Here is a 22,050-nt window from a genome sequence, read left to right as displayed (position 1 = left end):
ATTCATTCAGTAGGCACAGATCTACTACTACTAATACTACACCATGTAACTCTATACATCATCTTCATTCAGTAAGCACAGACCTATAAACATTTTTAATACCTTCTTTTATCTGTATTAACCCTGATTATTTATTCATCATTGATAATGAACATCAAAACACCCTGACAATCTAATTTTCAGTGCATTTCTGTTTAGCTTTGGAAAAGTGGATATAACAAAAATGACAACTTTTTCCAGGAAAATTGGTAAAAACTATTTATTTGCACCAGTTATTTTCAAGAGTTTTACATTATTTTAAAGAAGTATCCACTTCTGAACACTGAAATGAAATAGCTTTCAAATGCTAAGTTGCCTGTTCCTGTTCATCATCAAGTTGACAAGAGCTAGTTTTGTTGAGAGGATCTTTTGATGACATAATTTCCTGTATCTTCAGGTAGGTTTCACAGTCTGGAGGGAAGCAATTCCTCTGGGGAAAAAGAATTAGCAGGATTCGGATTAGCTCTTTGAAACATGGAAAGGATTTTACACAGGAATTTTAAGGGATTTTACACTATATAACAGCCTTATTAAAACAAATAATTTACCCAATTGCATGACATTAATATGTAAAATCCTGTTAAAATTAAACCAAGCATGCACAAAAACATATAGGCCTCATAACAGTAACAATACAGCAACCGTTTGTGGGCACAGCTTGGATAGATCAATTCCAGGACATCAAAGGAAAATCTCACATTGAGAGAAAGACGCAAGACACCTCCTTCACCCTGGCCAGCAACAGATGACAAGAACTTCTGAAGGGACTCATCTGTCAGTTTATTACCTTCATATACACAAAGTAATATTATAAATTCAAGTTTTAGCATGTGTTTCAATGTGTTTTAATTTAAGCTGGGTATGACTGACCTGAAATGTTCAAAGAAATAAGTGCTGTGTTTCCCGGCTGAATAACTTTTCCATCAACATGCTGTATCCCAGGATGCAGCAAAGGACTTAATGACTCAGTCATGTCACCTGTCTTATAGTTACACAAATATGTATATATGATTGTTGGAGAACTTTTGTTATCTTTATTGTATTTCTGATTCTGGAGAACTATGGATGAAAATAATCTTCATATTAATTTACATCTTTGTAAGGTTTACAGTAATAAGGTCATTTTAAAATTTAAGGGCACATTTTATACAATTTCAATTATATTCACAATTTCTATAATATTCTGCAAGCACAAATTTAGTTAGTGCCACAATATTGTTTTTGGTGCCCAGAATATTGAAATATAACTCCGGAGATAGTTGTATAATTTTAGGAGAATCTGACAGCTCATTTGCAACATTTCCTAGAGAGTACATGTAGGTACCACATGAAATATGAAATTAAAATTTGAACAGCAATATTACTTTGACATTGTTGAAGCAAACTTGTGAAGAAAAAATAGACAATGTCACAGTGTTGTGTGTGCAGGGTGATTGCAATAATCAAAAGGCAGATGAACACACCTTGTGTACACTGCTGCTCTTTTCCTGGAGTCCATAGTTCATAAAACAGGTCACAACAAAGGACATTAACTCAAAAAAGCCACAATAATTACTTAACATATTTTTTGTGCCTGTGTGCTGATCATTTTAATGCAGTTCTCTTACCTCTAGCTCTGATCCTGATGGACGTTTGTCCTTCGCTCCTGACTTTCCTCCTCGACCACGGGAGACTTTAGTGTCTGAGACTGTGTTTATAAACAAATAAAATGATGATAAAAGCAAGATTATTAAACTCTATTGCCACCAAAACCAGATCTGTAAACCAGCATTAAACCACACTAGCTGATGTTTGGTAAAAAAGCATGGTGATCTTAGGATTGTGTGCAGAAACCTGTGCTTCTAAAATCTATCTATGAAGCTCCTAATGAACAGTTCTTGAGCAGATTTGTTTTTTATACTTTCAGAAAAAAAAGGTTATAAAAAGGTTAAGGACAATACGTTATTGTCACTAAAGATACAACAATGGTTTTATAGTCCAGTTGTGTTCCCTAAAGGTACACAACATTGTCTTCTTTAGAAGGAGAGGTAAATATTTGTAAGCTTTCATTATAGCTAAGTGTAAAATAAAAGAACATAATATTAGTGCTGGGAATCAAACTAGGTGTATGAAATCAACTTTAAAACCTAAATTATTATAGAAGGTACAATTATTATCCCTAACTAAAGGTAATGAATATGTATTCTTCAGGGTCCACCACAGTTTTTCTGAGAGTGTAGAGATGGTGTGGAATAAAGATGGGGTGGGACAAAATATTGATACAGCAATATATCGTGTAGTTTTTGTTTGTGATACATTAGATATGTGGCATCACATATTATCACACATTATCGATATGTGGCATCAAATATCAATATCTTTACTGAAACACAGGTGCTTAAATTCCTTAAGATTCGGCCTCCAGTTTGATTTACTAAAGAATGGCATACTACATACTACTCGCATACTGAATTTGGCTTAAAGTAGTAGGTTTTATTCTCTCTTGCTCTTGTGGGAGGCATTTATCGCATTTATCTCCCTCTCCGCTCCTTATCTTTCCTGCTTAGCTTCTCTGGCCTTGTCTTGTCTACCCTCGGAGTCTCTCTTAACACCACTCTTCGAATTAAAATTAGAGATGGAATTGATCAACTGGTCTCTCCGAAGCTTGGGCACGGGGGAGCCCACCTGCCCTGATGGAACGACGCCGGCTGGATATGCCATGGATTGATGGGAGAGGTGGCGTGTGGTATGTCTCGCGCCTCTTTTCATTGAGGACATTGAAGATGTATACTTATTTGGATTTATGATCGTGGGCTTTCTGCTGATTGGATTAGGCGGTGCCCTGGTTTATCGGAAAGTTGAGTCAGTTGTAAACAGTCCAAGGAAACTGACCAACATGATTGATGGGATGGGCAGAGCCATTGGCGCACAGACTGGGACTGTGAGTAGAAGCTTGGATTCCATCAAGGAGCAACTAACGGCTTTGAACTCCAAGATTGAACGTTTGGAAGACCAGTGCAATAATGGAAATCCAAGAATGGTTCTCCAAGAACCTTGTCAGCAGAGGGAAGCATGAAATGCTCTAAAATTTCCTGGTAGACAGCTGTGCTGACTTTGGACTTGATATAACACAGTGGGCCAACACCAGCAGATGACACTATTTTTTTACCACACTTTTCCCCTCCACTTTCCATTAATATGCTTGGATACAGCAGGAGGATGCCAATAACTGCCTTCTAGACATCTGTCAAGTCAGCAGTCTTCCCTATGACCGTATAGCCTACTGAACCAGACCAGACTGTAGTGGAGTATGGATCAAATAAAGAAATGAAAAGTTCTGAATGAAAGACTCTCCACTCTGAATAAGGATTTCTTGGGACAGAACCCTACATTCCACAGACTGCGTGTGTGGAAAGACTCTGCACTCCCCCACACACTCACGCACACACATAAGGTCTACATCAAAGACTGACCAGGACGCTTGTCCTTGACCCCCTCCTCGTCTTCAGAAATGGAAAGATAACAGGCCAGTTTATGACGCTTTTAGGCAAAAAGAAGATCAAACAAAGTGGTGAAGACCAGAATTAATGAACCTAGTTTATGGCCCTCGGTGTCAAGATGGCAATCCTTATCGTATGCAAAATCACACAGATGGCCAACAGAGTTGACCTTGAGGTGAACTCCCATAGCTGGCTCAAACCAAACTAATAGCATGGACCAACAGTGCCCCCAAGTGGACGTTTGCGAAATCACGTTACGGACAATAACGGACGCATCGAGTATTTATAAATGTGTTTATGCAATATGTATGAATGTTACTCTCTGTTATCCTCAAGTGAATGTCTACTAACTAATGAAGTGATGTGTATTACTGTTTCAATCATGAAGGAAAATTTCTGTCTCTGATTAGGAAAACGAATTAGTTTCTAACTTCTAGCATAATATTGTAGTGGGATGTAATCGTAAAATACCCAAGATATATATACATAGATATTTGATATTAATAATCCAGGACACTCATTGTGCTATACCACAAGCATGTATAAGTAATTTTTACTTTATTCAGTTTCATGTGTATACGTGATTCTTTTCTCTCTCTGAAACGTGAAACAAGTCACGTGAGCCTCAGACCCAGGATCCAATCAAAGAAAGGAGACCTCCCAAATGGGCGTGACTGTGCCACATCTGAAAAGGGAGTGCCCAACTCTGTTCACTCTTCTCTGGTTGCTCTCCTGCTACCCTCTTCTCTTTCCGCTACGCTCCTCACGTCTCGCTCTCTTCACTTCACGTGCGACGCTCTTCCTTCTTCTTTACGCCGACGAAACTACTCTTCAAAAAGACTCTAACGAAGGACCTCACTCAACTTCCAAGGGACGCCTTGTGCTAGTTAGCAGTGTGATTCAGAAACTACAGAGTAACGTTGAGTAATTCTCAGTAATTTTTTCTTTGCTTATTTGTGTTCATGTTTTGTCGCCCAATCCAAGTTTAATCTCACGACTGATCAAAGCAGGTGAAACTTATTTTGGCCAAAATAAGATACCACACCTGAGATTAGTTGATAGCGGATATGTTAGCGTTATACCCTGACTTCTGAGGGCATCGCTTCTGAGGACTTAAGTAACGAGCGAACGACTCTTCAAAGTCTCTTGATAAATTTATACATTAATTAAATCTCATTTAGCAACACATTAGTCAAGTCATATCGCCTAGCCTATCTTTAAATTCGAACCGGTTTGACATGCGTTGATCCAGTGAGAATTTCTAGGATCGTGCTATGTTTAGTAAATATTCTCTTTTCTCTTAATAAAATATTTCCATTATTTGCAATAACAGTGTGTGGAGTCTGTTCATTAAGAGTCTGAAAATCCTGAAGAACTCATGTAGCGATGACAGTATTCACTCTCTAACTACTTGTTAATGTTCTTGTCATTTAAGTCAATCATAACAATAACAATTATTATCATTAGTCAAAACGTCATTAATCAGAACGAGTTCGAATAAGGTCAAACGCTACAAGACCTATTGTAAAGGTTTAAAAAACCTTTGCAGGTGTTTTGTGTTGATTATTATAATTATTATTTGTGTTATTATTGTACATTTCTGAGATACTGACTTATGAAATAAGCTGTTTTATGAAATGTATGTTGCATTATTCTGTCTTTACTCTTTCACATACTGAGTCTTTAGTAGGAAAGGAATTTAATGTGAGTACACAGGAGTGCAGCTTGAAAGAGTTACACTCATGCATCCAAGTTATCAAGGATGTTTTTTCTGTTTTAACGAGCACGAGATATAGCTGGTTCATAGCTCTAATGGATTGGCACTGAATATTTTACATCTTATCTTGTGTATGATTATAATAATATGAAAACATGCTGTTCTGAACAACAACACAGACCTCCTACTCCTTGCACACTGAAATGTTTAATGTTTTAAAAGTTCTTAAAAATTCTCAGATATATTAACTCTGAGGTAAAGGTGAGGTAACTGGTATTTTGACTGTATTATGCTATGTTGTATGCCAGAATTTGTTACCAAACTGCATATTACATACTGGTTGCAGTATGCAGTACATACTAGCGCAGTATGTAGTATAGTAGTATGTCATTCCGAATACAGCCACTGCTTCATTTCTCCACGTGGTGGCGATACTCAAATAAATATGGTAAACCTGTGGTGAAGAAAAAAAAAAGTAATAAAGCCAACACAAGAACATGCATAGCCACCTTGTTTATAATCATCCTGGACTGACTGTTGAGAAAACATCTAACGTTACCATAGGGTATGTGTGTTAAAGGGACACAAGCAAGCTAAGCTTTGTACTTAGTTGTACCTTGTACATTCCTGATATTTGCTTATTTCTATGTATTTTATCCTCTTAGTTTACACAGATTCTGTGATGTATCGTAGAGAATTGTATTGCAATGTATCAAGTATTATAGAATCACAGTATCAAGACACTAATGATGTCCAAATCAAGTTTTTTTGCCCCCAATCTCGATCTGAGTATTTTAATATTGAGTATCTGCCAAGTCCAGATCCAATACTTATACCAAGTCCAGATCTAATACTTATAATTTCCTAGAAAATGCTGTTACACACTGCACACTTCAAGTATACAAATCAATACAATATATCTATACAAACATATCTATATAAACTATACAAATCAAGTGCTGTGGGAATTAAACGAAGCCATAAGCGATTTGCAAGACACACACCCGGATGGACTGTTTATTGTTGCTGGAGATTTTAATCATGCAAATATCAAGAAAGTGTTCCCTAAATTCCACCAGTATGTGAACTATGCTACAAGAGGAGCGAACATGCTGGATCTTGTTTACACAAGCGTTCCAGACGCGTACAGGGCAGAGCCCCGCCCCCACCTCGGATACTCAGATCAAATGTCTGTTATGCTAATTCCCGCATACAGACCCATCGTCAGGCGATCGAAACCTGTTCTGAAACAGGTGAAAATCTGGCCATCAGAAGCAATCTCTGCTCTTCAGGACTGTTTCGAGTGCACTGACTGGGACATGTTCAGAGAGGCTGCAACTTACAGCAACACAATCAACCTGGAGGAGTATGCATCATCAATGACCAGCTACATTGAGAAGTGCATCGATGATGTGAACATCTCCAAGACCATCACCATCCGCTCCAATCAGAAGCCGTGGATGAATGCAGAGGTGCGTGCGCTGCTGAAGGCTAGAGATGTCGCTTTCAAATCAGGCGATAAGGCGGCCCTGAGAACAGCGAGGGCCAAACTCTCCCGAGCTATCAGAGAGGCAAAATGTGCACATGGTCAGATCATCCACAGCCACTTCCAGAGCAGTAGAGACACTCGGCGCATGTGGCAGGGCATCCAGAGCATCACCAGCTACAAGACTACACCACCTGCTTGTGACGGAGATGCTTCCCTACCAGACGTGCTGAACCATTTTTGAGGCACAGAACAACGTAACGGTGAGAAAGTCCACCCCTTCTCCCAGCAACCAGGTGCTGTCTTTTACTGCAGCTGATGTGAGGAAAACTTTATGCAGAGTCGACCCGTGGAAAGCTGCTGGACCAGACAATATTCCTGGCAGAGTGCTCAGGGAATGTGCAGACCAGCTTGCTGATGTCTTCACTGATATCTTCAACATCTCTCTGAGCAGCGCCGTTGTTCCAACATGCTTCAAGAACACCACCATCATCCCGGTGCCTAAGAATTCTTCTGTGTCCTGCCTCAATGACTATCGTCCCGTTGCACTCACTCCTGTCATCACAAAGTGCTTCGAGAGGCTCGTCATGAGGCACATCAAGTCCCTACTTCCCCCCACACTGGACCCTCTACAGTTCATGTATCGTCCTAACCATTCAACAGACGATGCCATATCCACCACACTCCACCTGGCACTCACCCAGCTGGACAAAAAAGACACATATGCCCGAATGCTGTTCATAGACTTCAGCTCAGCATTCAACACCATCATTCCTCAGCACCTGATCGGGAAGCTGAATATACTGGGCCTTAACACTCCTCTCTGAAACTGGATCCTAGACTTCCTGACTGGGAGACCTCAGTCAGTATGGATCAGTAGGAACACCTTCAGCACCATCACACTGAACACTGGAGCCCCCCAGGGCTGTGTGCTCAGTCCACTGCTGTTCACACTGCTGACCCATAACTGTGCAGCGTTGCACACCTCAAATCATATCAAGTTCGCTGATGACACGACTGTGGTGGGTCTCATCAGTAAGAACGACGAGTCAGCATACAGAGAGGAGGTTCAGCGGCTAACTGACTGGTGTGAAGTCAACAACCTGTCTCTGAACGTGGACAAAACCAAAGAGATGGTTGTAGACTTCAGAAAAACAAGGGGTGAGCACTCGCCACTGAACATCAACAACTCTGCTGTGGAGATTGTCAAGAACGACAAATTCCTTGGTGTTCACCTAGCGGATGATCTCACCTGGTCCACTAACACCAGTGACATCAGAAAGAAAGCCCAGCAGTGCCTACTTTCTGCGAAGACTGAAGAAGGTTCATCTCCCACCTCCAATCCTCACCACTTTTTGCAGAGGAGTCATCGAGAGCACCATGACCAGTTGCATCACTGTCTGGTTTGGGAACTGTACTGTGGCAGATCGCAAGTCCCTCCAGTGGATCGTGAGGACAACTGAGAACATTATCGGTGTGTCTCTTCACTCCGTCACAGACATTTACACCACTCGCTGCACCCGCAAAGCACTCAGCATTGTGGGAGATCAAACACACCCTTTACACACACCTTTCAACCTACTGCCATCTGGAAAAAGGTATCGAATCATTCGAGCCCTCACATCCAGACTCCGTAACAGCTTCTTTCCACATGCTATCAGACTCCTTAACATCTAGCGATTGAGACTGGACTGAAGTAGCGCGCACGCACACACACACACACACACACACACACACACACACACACACACACACACACACACACAACTTCACAAAACACTGGTTTGATGGACTGAGAATGATATACTGAAAATGAGTGTACTGTTTACACATATATTGTTTACATCATGGTTACATCCAGTTAATGTTTACAGCAGAAATACACCTTAAATTGCAGTGTCTCTCTCCCTCAGCCCCCCCCCCCCCCCCCCCACCCTGTACTTATGTTTTTTGTATTGTCTTGTATTATCATGTTGTACTGTATGTATATTGTTTTGTATTTTTCTTAGCCATGTCTTCTGCACTTTAAGTGTGTGCACAGTTTTATGTATGCACTAGCTTTGCACTAGTTGCACTTTAATGTTGTGTATTGTTTTATGTAGCACCTTGGTCCTGGAAGAACGCTATTTAGTTTCACTGTGTACTGTAAACACTGTATACTGCTGAAATGACAATAAACTTCTTGAACTTGAAGTACATTCTAGTTATTGAATCAGCCCAGTGTATCTGCTAGACACTAAATATCTCACATTAAGAAAGAAATCACCTGCATCCAAGCAGCATGTCTCAAACAAATCATGGTCTTAATAGTCTTGCCTCATAAATACAGGGTAAAACGTATCCAAAATGGGTCCAAAACACCACACGACATTTAGTGTCCAAATACGGGATGGTTGGTGACTCTAATCACGTCCCGTACCGCTCCATCTCTGAATCGTGCGTGGGATCGTGCGTTTGTGCGGAACAGTCTGAAAGAAGTGTCCTCCCGCTAACAGTGGCCAGCAGTGTCAAATCACAGCAACATTTACAAAATGTGCTATAGGAGGAAGAAGGAGTGTGAGCTTGCCGCCTAGAGGAAATGGAGGATCGGACTTAAGATCGAGCTCAATAAAGCCGATAGAGATCAGTAAAATAATGCTGTTATCAGTGCCGGTACCAATATTTTATTATGAAATCCCCTGTGATTCACACCCCTAATGTGGACCTCAAGCTATAACTGAGGATTGAATACTCTATTACTCTATGTGCTTCCCCACTTCTCGTTGTTCTATAGTTTTACAGCTGACCCCTTGTTGCTTCTAGGTTATACTTCCCAATTACAGCACATACAACAGACTGAGGCTGCTTTAACGGTCCAGAAATAGCAAGTGATTGAACAAACTCTTGATGGACATTTATGAAAGTGTAAGGTTAAGTCACAAAGGTCTTCACTATACCATTGTACTATTAGGTTTTGTCTACAGTGTATTGCTATTGCTTGGCTGCATGTTAGATTTAATGCACCTATTTTTGTTGATTGATGCTAAAAAACGGCAAAGACACTAAAGGATCAATTGAGATGACAGTGTACCAGGATTTTACTACCTTTCTTGCCCAACTTGGGCTCTTCTTTTTTTCCTCCAATGGCCACTGACTGACTACCTGGCCTTTCTTCTTTCTTGGGAGCATCCTGCAAATGTAGATATTACATTCCAACTTCCATCACTCTGATCTACAACAAAGTATGTAACAGCTGCAATTATAAAAATGTCATCTGGAATTTTACCATATTTAAATCATACAATTATTATATGCAGTATGCATGCGCTGTTTGCCTGTCCAACAGTTGGTGTGTTCTCCCCGTGTCTGCATGGGTTTCCTCCCATGGTCCAAAAACACACATTAATACGTGGATTGGCAACTCAAAAGTGTCCATAGGTGTGAGTGAATGTATGTTGCCCTGTGAAGGACTGGCGCCCCCTCCAGGGTGTATTCCCACCTTGCGCCCAATGATTCCAGGTGGGCTCTGGACCCACCGTGACCCTGAACTGGATAAGTGGTTACAGATAATGAATGAATGAATGAAGTCAGGTTGAGCTAGGGGTGTGGCTACTGCTAGCAGAAATGTAGTAAATGCACCATGTAAACATACAAAACAGTAAATTACACACAGAATGTGGGTTTAACAATCAACACTCCATTAATATTCTTCCTATTACAGTTAGTAGTTTAGGTTTTGATATGACTCTAAATGCATAAACAAGTCCAAAAAAACTAAATGACAGCTTATTTAAGGGGAACATATGAAAAAAAACTCTACATTTTCCATGCATTAGAACTTAATTTGGGCATCTGGAGCCCCTACAAAAAAATTGTGAAATATGACAAGCTACTCAGCTATTTGTGGTCCGAAGATGGGATAAAATTAAACATTCTGATTTAAAGTGCAGATTTGTTCCACCTCTTCATGTAAGTATCTATCATAACAGCATTGGACCCATGTTTAATGTGAGAGTGCAAAGATGAGGTTAAAGGGAGCAAAACATACATTCAGTGCAGAACAAATAAGAGTACTGAGTAAATATGATTAAACAAAAGAGAACCAAGGAAAAATATCTAAAAACCAGAGTTTCTGCTCCTTGCTTGTCATGTTTGGGCAGAAATGTGGATTATTATCATTTAAAGGAATAGGCCAAAGTAGTCATTCTGAACAGTAAAAGGCTTTTTAGACTGTGATGTTTGATCCTTGTGGTATTTAGAGCAAAGCATGTCACAGATGTTCATTAAGACCCCAGGGAACTGTGTTTTTTTGTTTGTTTGGTTTTGTTTTTTTTTTTACAATTTTATCTGTTTTGTTTTATTAGTTGATTATATTGTGCAGCATTTTGGCTGACACTCGTCTTTTATATATGTGCTATATAAACAAATATGACTTGACTTGTTAACTTGTGGAAAAGGAGTATAGTATGTCCCCTTTAAAAACATGACAAATAAAGTCTTAGAGAAAAAAAGTGTCAGTACCTTTTTCTTTGAGGTATTCTTAGATCCCTTCATGTTTTGATCCAGTGATGAACTGCTATGAACGGAGAGAGGGTGCTCAAACTTAGAGTCTGAACTAACTCTCTGAGATGGCTTTAAAAAACATAAGACGAGAGAGGGGCAATGAGACAATGTGGTGGAAAGAAAATGATAGAGGTAAAGTAGACAAATAGCAGAATTAATATGCTTTGAGAGTTGGACCATATCAAGTCCTGAAATATGTCCCTACCTCTTTCAATATTAATTAGCATTATGGTAGCCAATGTATGTTTCTTTTAGCTGGCATAACAGATATAACCGGTTGTCCAGTGGCCTTAGCAGTAGTTAAAAAGTCTGGTGCTTGATTTTCAGCTGAAGCTTGTCCTAGTCTCACCCTCACAGCTTGGTTGCATGTGTATGATTAAGGAAGTCTATGCTAGTTACCAAATAAAACCAGTAATTGCCAAATTCAGCACAAAACTGTTTAAAATTGCCATGTGTTTCCTCACTGATTGGTCTCTTGAGATCAACTGCTGCCTCCTCTCAACTATCTCTTCATGTGACAGAGCAAAAGGGCCAAGCACCTAAAGAAATAGGCAGAGAAAATTTGCTGAGAGCATACAAAGAAAGACATATCAATAGTGTATTTATTAGTATATTTCTGTTAATGTGATCAAACTTGACATTTTGGTAGTAAATATATTCAGAGATTTTGGTATTAGTTTCATATAACTCGTTAAAATCTCCCCCCAGAGTTTTGCTGAGTTTAAGTGTTGGCCCTAACTTTGGGAGATTGCCAGTTTGATTCTTGGGGATGCCTCAGCCGTTCAAGATTGGTGTGCTTCCTCTTGGGTGGGTAGAATGGCCACTGATTCTACCACATCATTCGGTTTAATGCTAGCTAACATGAGTGTCATTTAGCTAATATAACAGATCTGAACAGTTAGTGTTCTCCTCCAAACATGTTTGGCAGTCCAGTGACCTTGTATTAGCAGCTTTTTTTTCTCCTGATCTACATATTGTACCCTATTCCCTATGTGGTGAGTAATGTAGGGTATCCACTTGTAAAGTGTGACGTCACATGTGATGTTTTGCCATTTCTGGGTCCAATCGCGCCTTTGGTCCCATCTCATACAATCATTAGGCATGTGTTTATGGTTTGAATAAAGCAGAATATCTCAATCAATTATGTTATATTGGTTCAGGGGTTCATTAAAAGGAATAATGTTACCCCAAAATATTACACCTACTTGGTGACTCAACAGCTATTATTATTTGGTTAGTTAGTTAGTGATTCAGTTTCAAAATGAATACAGTATATAAAAAGAAGACAACAATAATGGTAACATATTAAATTAATAGACATGACAGTCATATATATATATATATATAATCTATTTTTTTCTTTCTGTGGTGGTTTGGTATCATCTAAATACAGAAGTAAATTTTACAAAAGAAAAAATTTAGCACAAAAAAGTTTATTTGAAACTGTAATGGTATTTATATTTAAAAATACCCAATCCCAAGAGTGTTACTATACAAAAGAAAGTAATATTGTTTGTTTTTCTCCTTAAGCATGCTAATAGAATACTGAAATAGATAGATAAATATATCTTTTAATATTTTAATTCTAAGATATCCATAGTAGACAAAACTGTAAAATGAGGAATCCAATAAATGTATCAATAATCATTAACTCTACCTGTGGCTTACCCTGATCACTTACATTATCATAGGCATAAGGCCTGTAAAAATGTACCTCAGCCAAAGAGAATGCCCCTGCATCTGTAATATGATTGTAGGCTAGGGAGAGGCACAGCAAAGTGCGGTTGAGACGTAGACCCTGAAAATAAGATCAAATAAAAGTGACGGACATGTTGGTATTTAGTAGATGTAGACAAACTACTGTAACATCACATTACATTAACATCCTTTAGTACAGAACTGTGCAGCTAAAAAATAAAGTAATGATGTCTGACCCTCTTAAGGCTCAAGAGTATATTTCTATAAACTTCAGCACCTGTGCAATAAACTGTGCACCTCTGTCACCAATAGAATTGAAAGCCATGTTGAGGGTCAGGAGATTCTTGTTGGCAGAGTATGTTGTGGAGAGAGCTGAACCAATCAATCGTGCGCCGTATTCATCTATATGATTGTTTCGCAGTGATAGGTGGGCTATCCTAGCAGTGGCAGGGAACAACAATTGTAAAGTTGAAAAGCATTTATGTAGTGTTAAATGGTACAAAAATTCCCCATAGACCATGTCCACATAAAGACTCCAAGTTTAAAGTCCATTTTTATTTAGAACATCCCACTAATTTAAATTACAAAATTATAGTAGTCAAAATACAAACATAGTTGTCTACATGCTACAAACAAACTAACATTCATAAACTACATGACAGCAAATTTAACACTATTGTATCTTTATACTAAGCTATGCTATGCTACTTATAAGCAACTACTCCAATAGTAGACTGCTAATAACAAAAGCATTTGACATCCAAGTGTCATCTTTTGTCATTTTATGGTAACTTATATAAAATATAACACTTGTCATTTTATTAAAAATATATAAATATACATTCATTATCTGTAACCGCTTATCCAATTCAGGGTCGTGGGGGTCCAGAGCCTACCTGGAATCTTTGGGCGCAAGGCGGGAATACACCCTGGAGGGGGCGCCAGTCCTTCACAGGGCAACACAGACACACATTCACTCACACTTTTTGAGTTGCCAATCCACCTACCAACGTGTGTTTTTGGACTGTGGGAGGAAACCAGAGCACCCGGAGGAAACCCACGCGGAGAACACACCAACTCCTCACAGACATTCACCCGGAGCGGGAACCGAACCCACAACCTCCAGGTCCCTGGAGCTGTGTGACTGCGACACTACCTGCTGCGCCACCGTGCCGCCCAAAATACATACAATACATTTTAATTTAAGTATTAATAAGCCACATCCATAATTATGGAATGTGCTTAATTTGCAATTTCACAATCATTTTGCCACAGAACGAGTGCAGTAAAGGGAATAATGTAAATAAAAAACAGAGAGGCCCTCTTCCCTCTTTACAATTTGAATTATATTTCAAACACACTCTCATATTAGGTGAGTAACATTTTCATCATCATCATCATCATCTTTTCTGCTTGTCCATTTCAGGGTCACATCCCATACTCCTCGAGCACCTCCCACAGAATCTCTCAGGGAACATGGTCATATGCCTTCCCCAAATCCACATAGCATGTGTAGAGTCGAGTAGCAAATTCCCACGCCCCCTCAATCATCTGTGAAAAAGTAAAGAGTTGGTCCATAGCTCCATGACCAGGACGAAATCCGAATTGATTCTGCAAAATCCTAGGTTCGACTATTGAACAGATTCTCTTTTCAAAGCACCTTGGCATAGACTTTCCCAGGGAGGCTGAGAAGTGTGATGCCACAATAATCAGCACACTTTCTCCGGTCTCCTATTTTAAAAATAGGAACCACCACCCCTGTTTGCCAATCCAAAGGCACCGTTTCCGAGGTCCATGAAATATTGTATGGGCGTGTCATCCAAGACAGCCCCATAGTATTGAGTGCCTTCAGTAACTCTGGGCTAATCTCATCCACTCCTTGGGCTTTGCCACTGCAAAGCTTTTTCACCACCTCAGTGACTTCAGCCAAGGAAATGGAATCTGACACCCCAGAGACCTCTTGCCCTACCTCCTGCACAGGAGGCATGTCTTTCGGGTTAAGGAGTTCCTCAAAGTGATCCTTCCAATGACCAACAAATACACTCAGTCAAGTTCAGAGTTTTACCATCCTTGCTGAGCATCCTTGGATGGTGTCCCTCCTCCCCCTCCTGAGCTGTCGGACTATTTTCCAGAACCTCTTAGAAGCCGCCCGGAAGTCATTCTCCATGGCCTCTCCAAACACCTCCCATGCTCTGGATTTTGCTTCAGCAACTGCCACAGCTGCAGCCTTTTTCGCCTGCCGGTACCCATCTGAATCGAGAGTTTCCCGAGCCAGCCAAGCCCGAAAAGCCTCCTTCTTCTGTTTGACAGCTTCCCTCACCCCCCGGTGTCCACCAACGGGTTCTTAGGTTGCCGTCAAAACAGGCACCGACAAACATTTGACCACGGATATATGCAGCCGTTTCCATGATGGAAGTCTTGAACAGGGTCCATTCAGACTCCATTCCCCCTACCTCCTCCGGAACATGTGAGAAGTTCTCTCTGAGGTGAGAGCTTTTCCCAGCACACCCTCACTATACTTTTGGGTTTACCAGGTCTGTCCAGCAGCTTTCCCCGCCATTGGATCCAACTCACCACCAGATGATGATCGGTTGACAACTCAGCCCCTCTTTTTACCTGAGTGTCCAAAACATATGGCCTCAAGTCAGAAGACACAACAAAGTCGATCATTGACATTTGGCCCAGTGTGCTCTGGTACCAAGTACACTTATGAGCAACGTTATGTTCGAACACGGTGTTCGTTATGGACAAACCATGACTAGCACAGAAGTCCAACAACAGGTGCTCGCTGTCGGACACTACCCCAGGCCTGGCTCCAGGGGTATGACCTGGTAACCCTCTCCCGGGCAGGGTGCACTGAGTTCTAATGGTTTTACTCATAGGGATGTTTCTTGGATCATGTTTGTCTAGATCTTCATTCCAGACCTGTTCGCCCTTGAAGAACCTACTGGGAGCTAACAGCTCCTGACGACATAGCCCTTGAGGTCATGAGACCACACAAGCCCTTCTGCCTCGACTAGGCCCTGATCCAGGAAGGGTGAGTAACATTTTGATTATTATTTTGATACTGTTGTTGCATGATCACATGGAACGTGTTAATACAAAGGGGCAAGTACATCCATCCATCCATCCATTCATCCAGCCATTATCTGTAACCGCTTATCCAGTTCAGGGTCACGGTGGGTCCAGAGCCTACCTGGAATCATTGGGCGCAAGGCGGGAATACACCCTGGAGGGGGCGCCAGTCCTTCACAGGGCAACACACACACTCACACATTCACTCACACACTCACACCTATGGACACTTTTGAGTGTCCACGTACCAACGTGTGTTTTTGGAGGAAACCGGAGCACCCGGAGGAAACCCACGCAGACACGGGGAGAACACACCAAACTCCTCACAGACAGTCACCTGGAGTGGGAATTCAACCCACAACCCTGGAGCTGTGTGACTGTGACACCGTGCCACCGGGGCAAGTACATTTTCAATTAAATACATTTTTAGTTTATTTATTATTTAATAAAACTACAACTGTCATATTGAATACTATGCGAATTACCATATAATGAGAAAAAAAGGATGGTGATCCTGACCATTGAAGAACAGGGTGACATTGGGGCAAACAAAGTATGCAAAGCAACAGATGGACTCCAGTCTGTAATTGTCTGTAATTATGATGTGAGTCAGTGTTTAAGTCTGTGTGAGAGAAATACTTACATACTGTCCTCTCCCATCAGGATGTGATAACTCTGTTCTGGAATTGGGTTTCCCTCTAGAATGACTGTCCTGTCACAGACAAAGGAAGAACAGAGAACAAGTAAAAAAAATATATATATATATATTTTTTTTTAATTTAAATTAAAGCATAGGTCCTTAAAAATGTAACTGGTTGGTTTCTTACTGAATATTGTTAAGTTTTATGATGTTTTGGATTTACAGATTATTTAACATATTTTATTTAATTTCTAGTATGAATCATTTTGACTCAGCATGCATAAATCACCTGAGGTTTGCACAAATAGAAATAGTGTTTTTCAAGGAGGTCAAAATGTGATCAGTCAGTCTGGCCTGCCATATCCTGTAAAAACAGATAAATTAACCAACTAAAGTAACTTAAATGCTATTTCAACAAAACATATTGAATATCACACTTATATATTCAACTACTCACTTTAGACTCTGTAAATTGCTCAGAGATGGTAATGTTTTACTCAGTACCTGAGCCACCATCTCATCCACTCTCCAACCTAAAGAGTAATACAAATCCCAGAGCTCATCTTAAAGGATCTCTCATGCAAAGTCTTCATTTCTAGCAGCTAATATGAAAAATGCTGCATGTATTCCTGCCCTTGCAATTTGCTCTTGCTCCTATTAGAACTGTAAAAATTTAGGCTAACATTGAGATTTTATTTTCACTGTTTTTTTTCCTTAGATAAATGTTTCAATAATAAAGATTCAAGTTTGGTATTCTTTTATACCCACTCAAGGCAATAACAAAATGTCCCATCTTTTGTAACATTTGCAGCTAAAGCCTACTGAAATCTTGTAAATTCTTTATTCTTCCAGGTGAATATAAAGTCACTGAGCTATTACATGAACATTTCTTTTTCACATCTACCCCTATTTTAAATCTAGTTGTAGCAAATGACCACCTTACCAGATATGATGATTTTCTTTGCATTCTGAGAGTCCTCATTCTCTGTCTCTACATGAAGACAGGGCTTAGGACACCAAAGTTGCACAGGGCTCCCAGGTGAGATTTGGGTTAGGCTTTCCTCTAAACACAGATAGATAAAATAGTTGTTTAAATCTGTTTAAATACTGTTTAAACATGCTTGGCCATTTTTTTAACATTATATTAGTAATCGAAAGAAAAGTATTTTGTTTCTGGAGAGTTGCCACTTGAAGAGTTTAACTCCATACAAATTCTAAATCAAATAATGAAGATCTATAATTAATCAGAATATTAGCAACAATTTAGATTTAGGCACAGTTAAAAAATTTAATTGTGGATTGGCCAAGATGAACTTTGCAATAAATGTTACAAAATATTTACTACAGAATGTAACAATGAAAAATACCTAATGTACAGTGCTAATTACACAACTGTATTAACACTACATGGAATAGAAAAGTATCCATACCCATTGCATTGTTGTCTGTAGGTGTAACTGCAGGAATTGGCTGTCTCAGCTTCACAATAGGGATTTCACTCAAGCCGACTAAGGCACACAGCTCTGGGAAGTCCATCTCCAAATTGCCGGAGCACTGGTAGCTATCTTTGAACAGACAAGCAGTTGAACAGAGGAAGCTTGAACAAGACACCTAATTATATATGGATGCTTACGGAGACAGGAGGCTTGGAACAATACAACAAACACAATAAGGAACAAAGTTAAACAAGTAAACGATTGGATAAAGCATAAAGACATAAAAAGACTATAAACACAAAGCACACAGGAAAAAAATCAAGAAGAGAAGAAAAGAAGAAAATCAGGCACAGAGGAAGAATAAGCAGAAACAGGTTGAGATATGGCATTACCTTACCTATGGTCTGGACTGGACATTTATCCTCAAAGATTAGTCCTAAATTACAGAAAAAAAAACATTAAAGGGTAACATTGTGCAACATTAAAGGATTAAAACTGTATTATAATTTAACACTCAGCATTGATCTAACACTGCTGATTTTTTTGTGCCTACATAGATGCTTAATTGCATGACTCACAACTGTATGCAAATGTTTTACACTCCTATTCTTAGTAGTATTCTCTTTCCCCTAGTTTAGTAATGTCAGTGCTTCCAAACTGGTAGTGAATGCTAGCACTCCAATTTCAGTGTGGATAGGTTTGGGTTTAGCTAGTTAACATGCTAAAATAAGATGGGATATCTACCATTTGTTAATTTACATCAGTTCCTAATGTCCATAGGATCCTTAAGCCATTCAGATTAAGATCACCCAGGATCAGCATTTCTGAAGCCAGACAAATGGAGGCTTATAGATTCCAACTTACAGACCTTAACTTCTCATAACTGATAACTTGAAATAAATTTTTGTGAATCTGTCTCTGTCGACTATCATATAATTAAAGAGGCAAATTTCATGTGAACAAGAAGTCACACACACATTTTAAAAATAATAATTTGGCCCATATGTCACAAAAGAGAGCTGTCCCACCTCTGCCCATGGCAAACTGAACGAGATTTAGAAGTGCCCCAAAGAGTGAATTCTGGCCGACATGTGACCCCTATTTAGGGCTTATGTGGCCCTCATGAGGTAAAATGTGGGAAGAGGGCCAGAACAGGGCCTGAAAAGTTACCACTGATTTCTGTAGAAAAAACAGTAAAAAAAAATACACACAAACCTGCGATTTTTGACAAGTCTTCTTCGACCCCTGAGCCTCCTTTCTCTTTAGACGCCTTTTCCACACGTTTCTTCATTTTTGTCAATCGCACTTTTTACTGAAAATTAGTCACGATAGCTTTCTTCCATATAAATAAGAAATAAAACATCTCTTCGCTCTCAAAAAAGATTTAAACTTAATGGATCTTCCTACAAAAATGCCAGGACTCTATAAACGTTGCGTGTATATAATGGTGTTGCTGTGAATGCTTTTTCTGCATAAAAGCTCACTGAAGTCAGGGCTGTTTTGGATGTGACCTCTAGAAAATAAATGGGTCTTCTTCGCTGTAGTTCTGTTGACGTGGTTACGATAGCAACAGCAGCCCCAGGGTTGGACCCTTTATTAATGTTTTGTCGCCCCCTTCTGGTCACCACTATATTTTTGAAAAACTGGTTTTGGATTCGATCACTGTTTGTATTGTCCATGGGAGCATCGAGAAAATAAATATTTGTTAATATTATTTTAGTTGCTTTATTTAACTAGAAATGTGGTGCTAGCAGATCGTACTATAAATAAACAATGTGTAACGGTCACTTTAAAAGACTTTGGTTTAATTGCTTGAACACTGCAATGTAAACTAGGGGAAGAGAAAGTTAACAGAAAACTGCAGCCTACTGCAGCTCCTCTGGATTGTACTGAGTGTAGGTGCTCCTATCACACTGGATGTCGCCTGTGTTTCTCGATGTAGGTCTAGGCAACAAGTTATCTACCGATCATAACTCCCTCCATGAAATGTCCGAGTGTAGTGTGAAAAATAATAATGACATACGAACACACTTTCTGAATAAGATGGGATTTTTAGAGCAATACATGAATATTCCTTTATTCATTGTCTGTAACCACTTATCCAGTTTAGGGTCACGGAGCCTATCAAGAATCACTGGGTGCAAGTTGGGGCCACAACCTGGAGGGGGCGCCAGTCCTTCACTGGGCGACACATACTCACACACAGGAAAATATTTCCAGTGTTTCCACTGTCCAACTTAATTGCCTGTGTAAATGTAAAGTAGAAAATCTGATGCCTGCAGCACACTCTAACAGGTGGAACAAGGGCAAACTAAAAGTGAAAATATTAAGAAAATTAAGTGGTGCTCTTTTTAACCAGAAGCAAAATCAAAGCCCCAGTCTCTGCAAGCAAAAATGTGTCCCCAATTTATGCCAAAGGAAAAATAAAATAAATAAAAACCAAGATTGCAAAGAATTTACATCCATTATTTCAGGGAATACAGGGATGATAAACATATCCTCTTGGGCTTACTATTGTCTTTGGGATTTCCCTCACACATGTTGTCATTGGTGCAACAATGGTTAAACATGAACTTGTTCCAAAATTTACCTGTGTTGCAGACATATTATACTAAATTACTGGTGCTCCCTCCAGAGTGTGTTCCCGTCTTGTGCCCAGTGATTCCAGTGACCACCACGACCCTGAACTGGTTAAGTGGTTACAGGTAATAAATGAATGAATTAAAATATTTTCTTTAAATCTCAGTCAGTTAAATGAAACACTGGGGTAAACACATTGGAATACTGGCAAAATCAGATTTTCCTCAGTTAACAGATTATTAAATGTATGTAAACTCACATGTAATCTAGCTACTCTCAATTTATCATTTAGTCTAGAATAGACATTACACCCTTAGTCAAGTATGTGGTGCACTCTACAGTGGATCAGCTCTAAGGAGTTGTAAAGATGTGGTAAACAAAACAGTGTAATTACAGGAAAATGTCTTCAAACATTTCTATCAAATGTTTCAAGAGATTTAATATAACCACAGAATCTTGTATGAAAATGGCATCTTATGAAAATTCTAATGGGGCTTATAAATGCCCACTGATTTGTGTAATATATGAATGTTGGGGGGCGGCATGGTGGCGCAGCAGGTAGTGTCGCTGTCACACAGCTCCAGGGACCTGGAGGTTGTGGGTTCCATTCCCGCTCCGGGTGACTGCCTGTGAGGAGTTGGTGTGTTCTCCCCGTGTCTGCGTGGGTTTCCTCCGGATGCTCCGGTTTCCTCCCACAGTCCAAAAACACACGGTGGATTGGTGACTCAAAAGTGTCTGTGTGAGTGAATGTGTGTGTGTCTGTGTTGTCCTGTGAAGGACTGTGTTCCCGCCTTGTGCCCAATGATTCCGAGTAGGCTCTGGACCCATCGTGACCCTGAATTGGATAAGCAGTTACAGATAATGAATGAATGTTTGGTTTGTAATGTACATTTAATAGTGATTGCTTACTGTTCGTGAGCTTCAGTCTAAATACATTAACTGTATTTTTCTGGCTTTATCCCAATTGTGGTGAGTTCCAAGGCACTCTATGAAGTGCAAAACTTTCATAACATTGTCAAAAGCTTAACAAGAAGTTCGAGGCCATCTTAATATTGTGGGAAGCCTCTTCCAATAACTTACATTCAAATGACTGAATTATGCAGCAAATTCTGTGAAGATCTATGGAAATTCCATGCAAAAATATATTCCAGTGGAATACTGATGTTAAGAATCATTCAAAAGGCCTTAGGCAGCTGAATTATGTTTGCTAAATATTACCTTAATTTGTTTTTTTTTGTGTAAGAATTCTACACTGAGCAATTAGGACCTCCTGACCTTGTATCACCGAGCAGTTTGTTGTATAACTCAAACAATAATACACAGTGTAAATGTTCTATTCAATAGTTAAAATTCACTTT

The 22,050-nt window shown here is 39.7% G+C and overlaps 1 protein-coding gene across 5 annotated transcripts; it reads right to left on the bottom strand.

Moving 5' to 3' along the window:
- Nucleotides 1-273: 273 nt before the first annotated feature.
- On the bottom strand, nt 274-19,661 carry lrrc71 (leucine rich repeat containing 71). Of its 5 annotated transcripts, none has more exons than XM_066673858.1 (17): nt 19,328-19,661; nt 18,510-18,548; nt 18,107-18,241; nt 17,620-17,739; nt 17,134-17,209; nt 16,966-17,040; nt 16,680-16,748; nt 13,239-13,398; nt 12,978-13,061; nt 11,728-11,802; nt 11,222-11,332; nt 9,806-9,890; nt 1,647-1,726; nt 1,503-1,526; nt 910-1,021; nt 738-826; nt 274-469 (listed from the first exon to the last, which is right to left on the bottom strand). In XM_066673858.1, exons 1-17 carry the CDS (start codon nt 19,401-19,403, stop codon nt 347-349), a joined length of 1,533 nt encoding a protein of 510 aa, XP_066529955.1. In that variant the 5' UTR covers nt 19,404-19,661; the 3' UTR covers nt 274-346. The 5 variants fall into 5 exon arrangements, with proteins under 5 accessions (XP_066529955.1, XP_066529958.1, XP_066529957.1 ...); XM_066673861.1 differs by having other exon boundaries at nt 18,107-18,237; XM_066673860.1 differs by lacking the exon at nt 19,328-19,661 and adding an exon at nt 19,141-19,221.
- Between the last annotated feature and the right edge of the window lie 2,389 nt (nt 19,662-22,050).

Source organism: Hoplias malabaricus, chromosome 6 (assembly GCF_029633855.1).
Source record: "Hoplias malabaricus isolate fHopMal1 chromosome 6, fHopMal1.hap1, whole genome shotgun sequence".
NCBI lineage: Eukaryota > Metazoa > Chordata > Actinopteri > Characiformes > Erythrinidae > Hoplias > Hoplias malabaricus.
Note: the sequence above shows the minus strand (reverse complement) of the source record. Positions and strands in the feature narration are given on the sequence as shown.

Bases quoted from the DNA above. Each gene is read 5' to 3' on its own strand.
- lrrc71 (XM_066673858.1), bottom strand. From the start codon at position 19,403: ATGAAGAAACGTGTGGAAAAGGCGTCTAAAGAGAAAGGAGGCTCAGGG. The intron at 13,062-13,238 runs GTGCTGAAGTTT...TCTTATTTTCAG, and splicing joins GTGCACAGTTTATTGCACAG to GGTCTACGTCTCAACCGCAC. The intron at 827-909 runs GTCAGTCATACC...GTGTATATGAAG, and splicing joins TATTTCTTTGAACATTTCAG to GTAATAAACTGACAGATGAG.